At 39.1% G+C, this 8,127-nt stretch overlaps 1 protein-coding gene across 8 annotated transcripts in view; it reads right to left on the minus strand.

Moving 5' to 3' along the window:
- NRCAM (neuronal cell adhesion molecule) overlaps positions 1-8,127 on the minus strand; it is a 316,273-nt gene that overhangs the window by 27,437 nt on the left and 280,709 nt on the right. For 4 of the 8 annotated variants that reach the window (XM_010841482.1, XM_010841486.1, XM_010841480.1 and 1 more), the window contains 2 exons: positions 5,983-6,105; positions 4,492-4,668 (listed from right to left, as the gene is read on the minus strand). In XM_010841482.1, the coding sequence (XP_010839784.1) occupies positions 4,492-4,668; positions 5,983-6,105 (300 nt within the window). Of the gene's footprint in view, positions 1-3,475; positions 3,512-4,482; positions 4,669-5,982; positions 6,106-8,127 lie in introns of all 8 variants that reach the window. The other 4 variants (XM_010841485.1, XM_010841479.1, XM_010841484.1 and 1 more) reach the window with 2 other exon arrangements.

Genomic DNA, 8,127 nt, shown 5'->3' on the forward strand with positions numbered 1-8,127 from the left:
GTCTTGGTGTAATTATGGAAGATGTTCAAGGCAGAACCATACCTTCCAACAGAAGAGCAATTTGCTGCTGCTTCTTTTTTTGCTGATTATTAAAGATACCCAGAGAAGACAGTACAATTTCCTAAGGTTATCCTGTTGGGCCCTTCTTATCACAGAGAATTCTAACCCTCTTTGCTTTTAATCCCCAGTCATGCACTTACTGAACCAACACTCTTGAGGACCTATCATGTGCTGGTGTCATTTCTCTGCTGGGCTTTATCTAGTCTGCATCTAATCCCTCTTCCTACTGTAAGTCATTCTCTGCAGAGACCACCAGCAGAGTTAACTAAGCTTTAACTTCCAAAACTGCATCTCTGATTCCTTCACTTCCCTGTATCAGATGTGGATGGCTTACTCTGCCCACAGGTGGACTGCTGGGTTTAACCCAAATATCCTGTGGGTTTTGAAACCCCGTGACTTTGTTTATGCCACCTCCCAAGAATTTATACAACCCACCTTCCTGATTCATCTGCCCAAATTCCATCTGTCCTTCAAAGCCCAGTTCAACATTACTTTCCTTGGGAAGTTTTTCCTGATCCTGTTTGGCAAAATAAATGGTTCACTGCTCTAAGATCAGATAATGTTTTGTTCCAGTTCCATCTACTTTCACTCCTTTTTAATGTGTTGTCTTACCTGCTAGATTATAAGCACACCAAAGGCAGAAATTGCCTTAGTGTCCAGCACACAGAGCCTTGAAAAGGGCTGGTGCTTTTCTGGGCCAGGTAGACACAAGCTGTTGAACCTTCTCTATAGTTGGGGATTTGGAGCCGGGAGAGGGGTTGTTCCTTTGTTTGTTTTTGGTTTTGTTTGGTCCAGGCCAAATAAAGTTGTGCACTTTAAACTTGCTTTTGACTCACTGGCCTTGTTTCTTGACCTGATCAGTAGCTGTGGGACTGATTCTGGTATACGGATAAAGCGAGAGTCTGACCACAGAGAGGATTCGTCACCAGTCCCTTAGGCAGAGCTCTCCTCTGCTCTGTCCTGTTTGACCACAGTCAGCTGCTAATTCAGTCAAGAACTAGATTCAGTTCTTGACTTGCCAGTTAGTTTTTCCCTATTCCTTTGCCCGAACTGGTCACCTCACACAAATGCTCTGAATGCCTGCTCCCAAGGTGAGAAAGTAGGTAATAATCCATAGATAAAGCAGTGTCTATCCATCAGCAGTACTGGGACCATAAGTCAAATCCATTCTCCATGTGTTTTCAGTTCATTTCTACAGATGCCTTCACAGGTCTGCTTCCCCAGAGACCCTGAAACTATTGAAAGGGACATCGAAACTGAACAAAGGCAGCCAAATGACTACAATTTCTTACACCAGTATTGAGAGTTCTGACCAAAGACCAAAAGAAGTGACTCCTGAAGACCTCAAGAGTACAAGAGTACCTATTTCCATGCTCAAACTCAGAAGAGTGGTAAGAAAAAGGGTTAGCCTAGAATAATACACCTAACTGAATTCTCTTGGTTTCTAATTCATGATTTTGATAATCATTTTGTAATTCTATATTTGAAAGCTTGGGTTTCATGGACATCTCTTAAAATCTGTAAGAAAATTTTAAAATGTAAATTTCAAATCTATCTTAATGAAGAAGGAAAACAGAGAAGAGAATAGAATTCATTCCTAGAATGAAAAAAGAAATATTTTAAGGAAGGAAAACCCAGGGATACAAATTATTCTTCAGCACTTTAAAGTCTCATCATGGTTAAATATCATCACTTTATGTAACCAATGTTTAATTACTGGTATACTATTAAATGAAACAATATAGAAAAGAAGGTTAGATTTAGCTTTTTAAAAAAAATTTTAAACACCATAATCTTATCTGAGGTTCCACCAGATTTCAACACTGGGGGCTTCAGGAACCTTCTGAGACTCTGTTTTTGCTCATCTCTATAATAAGAAGTAATTTAGAATTCAATTTAGTAACATCAAACGGTAAAACCGCAACTATTTTAATTAAGATTTCTTTTAGTTCATCTTAATTCATTAAAATCAGCGGGTGATATTTTTTCCACTGGCATGCATGTCCTTTTCCAATATGACAAGTCAGTGGAAAACACAGACAACCCTGCCACAGCTCAATTACTCGGCTACTGCCTCTAGGCAGAGCCCAGTGACAGGCTGATGCAGAGGGAAAGAGGCCAGGCTTTCTCTGGAATGGTCCCATGAAAGGGTCTAAGGGGAGCCGAGCAGCAAATTATTGTAAAACAACCAAGGATTTTAATGGACATGTAACCATCCCTGGAAAAAAGCACGCATAAAAAAGAGAGGCTCACATCCTTATATGCTCTTGTGAAAATTTTGAATTTTTACAACTTTGTTCTTTGGAGTCTAAAAACACCTATAAAACATTGTTAAGTTGATTGAAAATAGCCACAGTTCTTATTCTATCATTCTGAAATCTAGTTGATCTACATTTTATAATTTACCAAGACTCTGAGTATAAGATGTGTAAGAAAAGAGAAGATAAGATTAGGTCTAAGCTCCTAATATTTGAACAATCTAGGGCAAAGTGCTTATTTATTTTGGTTGACTTGTTCTTCATTCCCATTTGTACTTATTTGGTCTGTCGAAGTTCAAGAACATCCCTGGCCAGGGGTGTTCTCTATGGGTACAGTGCCCAGTGAGGCAGGGAGGTCTCTACTGCTCACTAAAAAGCTGACGGATCTGCCAAGAGTCAAAGACTGAGGGAATCTCTGGGTGGAAGAAATAACTATAGCTCAGTCAAGCATCATTCTCCCAAACAATCTTCCTCACACAGAGATCTGTGAGCAATTAAGGAGAACAAAAGTAATTCCCTGTGACTGCTGGTGCTTCCCCAGAGAAGAGAGACTTGGTGTAGTTCGGTGAAGACAGAAATGGAATAACACAGCTGAGTAGAGCATGTGGGCTGCCTAACCTTGCTCCGAGGGGACCCCGCTGGGGAGACTTTCAGTCCTGGGCCATTTGGAGTATACAGCGAAGTCAAAATTCCAAGTGGACAGTGCAGTGTGATGCCAGCAACGTGTACACTGAGTTTAGGAGGACAGCTAAATCGGATTAGAACGGGAAGCTCAGTTGATCTGATTTCTTACTGGCTGTTTTCATCACAGGGCTAGTATTTCTGAGCCCTTCATAGACAGCATGGTCATCATGAGGGGCTGTGACAAAGTCACAGTTTGGGTCATGTCTGATCCAGCCACAATCCTTAGCATTAAAAGCCAAGAATAGGATTTGGACCTGGGATAAGTCTTGAGAAAAGGTGAATTCAATGTGCGGCTTTCTCTTTGTAAAAAAAGGCTAGACATGAATTTTAAAGTCAAGATCTTGCAGGATATTATCTTTCTGTTGGTGTTTCAGAGCTTATTTTATTTTCACTTTGAACCCATGCTGCACTTCCCCATGGTTAACATGGCAAATTTCACACATGTAGAAAGTCATGCAGATGAATTATTTTACCTTTGCCTGCACCTACATCAGGTGGGAGAATACCAGCTTTCCATGAAGGGAAACAGAAACAGGACACTATATAGTTAGCATGTAAAGCTACATAAAACACTTCTTAAAATGCTAAAGCATGCAAGAAGAATGGAGTGTATCATATCAGTGTACCACCGCAAGGTAGGCTGGTGTTCCCAAACTTACCAGGAATCAAATCCCCACATTACTCAAAGTGCATTATTCATGCTTGCCTATTATGTAAGATGCTTAGGAGATTTCAAACCAAATTTCAATTTCTAATGCTATGGAGGATAATCAAATAAATAACCCTTAAGCAGTTCTATAATTTAGAGGCATGCAAAATCTTTTACTTTTTTTTTTTCATCATTTTCACTGAATCTAAAGTTTTTCAAAATCATTTTTAAAAGTATGAAAGGAAGAGTTCCTTCGTTTCCTAAATACTTTAATGCTTTCTCTGTACCAGATGGCATAGCAAACTATGAAGTCCCATGCTCAAACATAAAAGTAAATGTATTATTTAATAACTGTTTTGATTTCCTTGCCAGAAAATCTAAATCAGTATGTAGACTAGCAAATTTTTTCTGATGAATCTAGACCACCACCAGAATCACGTGTATTTATTTGTGTATAGGTCTGCATGTCTGTGTGTGCACGAATGTGTGTGACACATATATGTACGTATATGTGTGTGTGTATATCTATATGCAAAGTTGTAGACTGGAAAAACACATTGTCTTGAACTGTGAATTCAAGTGTGGCAAAATGTTGTAATTTCCTACTCTCACCTTAATATTTTAATATACGTTTAAAAGGGACTTAAAAAACAAACAGCAAATCATTATTTCAGTATGAATTAAATCATTTTTTATATATATTTCAGAAAGAGAAGTTTCTAATACATGTTTGTATTAGTTGGGTAGCATGGATACTTCCACGGTAAGAAGGAAAGAAAAAACATGATTTCTGTCTCATGATACTTCTAATTACATGGATTTTATACATACCCAGCTTACCTTCATCCACAGTTGTTATTGCTTCTTCTGTTATTTGAATTCCTGATCCTGCTGCTGTTTGCGCATAGAAATAAAACTTATACCGAGTGCTGAAATTTAAATTTTTTAAAATCCAGCGGGTCTTGTTGGCAGGAATTTTCAGATCTACCAGAGGGCCTAATTCATGTGTGCTATTAACTGTCAACAAGAACATAAACAAAATAAAGTAATAAAGTAAATGAACAAACCAAACAAAAACAAACACACTGACAGAGAACAAAGCAATGGTTACCAGAAGGGAAGGCGTGTCAGGAGAAGGGGAAATGGGTAAAAGAGTCAACTGTGTGGTGACGGACAGAAGCTGAACTTCCAGTGGTGCATACGGAAGAGTATATACAGAAGCTGTAGTGTATACAGAAATCAAAACAGTACTGCACACATGAAACTTACATAATGTTGGAAACCAATGTTTCCCCCATTAAAAAAACCAAGTCATTCCCCATTCACTGCTGTAGGAACACTATCATAAATAAATGCATCAACCCAAAATGTTAAACCCGGATTACACTGATTTGTGTAACCTTACTCACTCTTTGTCCAACATAATTGATAACCTACCTAGTCCTATAAATGGGAGATTGGGATTGACATACACAAACTACTATATATAAAATAGATAACTAATAAAGACCTACTGTATAGCACAGGGAACTCTTCTCAATATCTTTATACTGGCCTATGTGGGAAAAGAATCTAAAAAATGAGTGGATATGTATGTGTATATATATGTGAATATATATATATAACTGAATCATTCTTAGCTGTAAACCTGAAATTAACACAACACCGTAAATCAACATACTCCAATAAAGATTACAAAAAGAGAATGATCTCAAGATTTACCCTGTGATTATACTACAAATACATCTATATACGTATATATGTACATACATAGACAGGTATTTAATTTTGCTTTTGCAAGTCTTTTAAATATAAAAAATAAACTATGGGATTAACCATTTAAAAAATTTCTATAACATGGTGCAACAAGGGGAAATAAAGTCTCCATTGGCTTCTAAGATGGGAGAATTTTATAGCTGAATCTCAATAGCATTTCTTATCTCTGTTTTTGCAGATGGAGTCATGTGTTCTTAAATAACCCCTAAACTTGTCTTCAGGGGCCTTGTGCCAAATGTACCCCTTTTCTTCCCATTTTCTGGTTCTACATAATGCCCACATATGTAACGATAGTACCCACCTAAACCCCATGCTCAAGGTTTGTATTATTCTACACATCATTTATATTCAAAAGCATATATGTCATTTTTCTTTAAAAAGTATGATTTGAAGTTCCTTCTAGAATAACAGTTGAAAGTGTATATATATATGTGTATATATGTATATATATATTCTACAGCTGTAAGGAAACAACTCGTTTGTATTTTAAGATAACCGTTAAGATCTTTTCCTTCTTAAGCCATATTCCCAAATTTCTTTCTCCCCATAACTTACTTGGCTGATATTTTAAGGTATACTCTGTCAAAATGCCATTCGGGTGGCTTGGTGGCTCCCATTCCAAAGTGAGAGAATCTAGCGTTGGATTAACAATCTTCAAAGAGGACGGAGCGCTGGGGACTTTAAATGAGAAGTATAGTCAACACAAAGGTTTTTGAATGTTTCAAATTGCATTGAAGTGACGTATTTCATCAGATCTATACCACACATCAAAATTTTTATAACTAATTCTTATTCATAATTCAGCTGAAAACATGTTAATAGAAACCTGTTCTGCCTCACCATTTCCATCTAAAGTCATTAAAACCATTCTCTCCAAATACATAAGGACTTTGCCTTGATACGGACCCAAACTAACGTTCAAACTAATATTGTTGTTGTTCTTTTAAAGAGACAGTACTTGTTTGTTTCTTGAATGGGGTCTTAATAAAAGCAAACTAGTAACTGAGCAGAACTAGTAATATAACCAGACCTGCAAGTAGAAGCAGTTACATTCTGGGCCATGAAGGACTGTTTTCCCCAACAAACCAGGAGTCTGCAAACAGTCAGAACACGCTGTGTGCTAGGCTCTGGGCGTGAGCCAGCCTGTCCAGGTGCAGAGGGGCTCTTATCCCAAGAGCTGACAGATGTCCAGCATCTTATGGTGATGGACAACAGCCTGGTTGCTGGCAAACCCCTGGCTCTGGGGAAGGCCTGCAGGGAGTCAGGATCTCTGTGGCAGAGGCTGGCAGATTACCAGAGGAAACATGCCTGGTCTTCTTTTATCCCCTTTCTCCTGAGGATGAGGGATGATGGCAGTCCTCCTCATGATCGTTAGCTTCTCTACCCAACCTAGCACGCTCCCTAGACCCTCCTGTCATTACAGCCAGAAACCAGGTAGTCAACTGGAATTTCTCCCTCTGCCTCATTTTTACCATCTCAGGAACATGAAATTCTGCAACATCCACCGTGGTAACCTCAACTATATCCCTTCCCTTCTCGCCTCTCAGCTGCTGTCCCCTTCAGGCCCTCACTGGCCTTTGACTGAGCCTAGCAGAGTCCTGGCATATAATTCTAGGTTTCCTCACATCACCCCTTTGAGAATCTGACACCCATAAACTCTCCCCTGAAAAACACATATCCCTTGTATATAACACTAGGGGGTTCATGGAGCTCCTTAAACCCGTCCATCAACCTCTTAAGAGACTACAGTTCCAGGTTAAGAGCTCCTGGTTTGAGGGTTAATATCCATAGCATTTAAGATCAGCCATCATACTGGTTCTCCCAAACTGACCTTCCTCTCTTTTCTCACCATTCTTGGCGGCCTAACTTACGGTTCTCTGAAGGAGCCATGCTGCTTCCTACCTTTGTGTCTTGGACATACTACTTCCTCTTCTGTCTGTCCTTCAATTTCCTGGCCCTCTTTTCTATGGCACCAGCCCCTGAGCTATCTAAAGAACCTGTGTAAGGTCTCACCAGTGAAAGCCTCTAGTGTAAGAAGTCCTGACCTCCAAGGAGCAATGAGGTTGAGGACCAGGCATTGTAATGAGATGGGAGTTAGGACACAAGTGACATTCAGAGGCTGCTGGGCAGCTGCCAACACCATGAGCCCTTCAACCAGAAGTCAGGACAGGGTTTGTCTATAGACTGCTTTTATCCGTGTCTAGGTATATGCTTGAAAAAAAAATACTAATTAAAAAAGATACATGCACCCCAATGTTCACAGCAGCATTATTTACAATTGCTAAGATATGGAAGCAACCTAAGTGTCCATCAACAGATAAACGGATAAAGAAGATATGGTCCATATATACAAGGGAATACTACTCAGCTATAAAAAGAATGAAATAATGCCATTTGCAGCAACATGGAGGAACTTGGAGGGTATTATGCTAAACGAAGTAAGTGAGACAGAGAAAGACAGATACTATATGATACCACTTATATGTGGAATCTAAAAAATACAGCAAACTAGTGAATTTAATAAAAAAGAAGCAGACTCACATATATACAGAGCGGACTAGTGGTTATCAGTTTGGAGTGGCAGGGGGAGGAGGAATCCAGAGGTAGGGGAGTAAGAGGTATAAATTATTAGGTATAAAAACAGGCTTCAAGAGTATACTTACAACATGGGGAATACGGCCAATATTTTACAACTAGCTG

This window comes from Bison bison, unplaced genomic scaffold, assembly GCF_000754665.1.
Source record: "Bison bison bison isolate TAMUID 2011002044 unplaced genomic scaffold, Bison_UMD1.0 scf7180017864162, whole genome shotgun sequence".
Taxonomy (NCBI): Eukaryota; Metazoa; Chordata; class Mammalia; order Artiodactyla; family Bovidae; genus Bison; species Bison bison.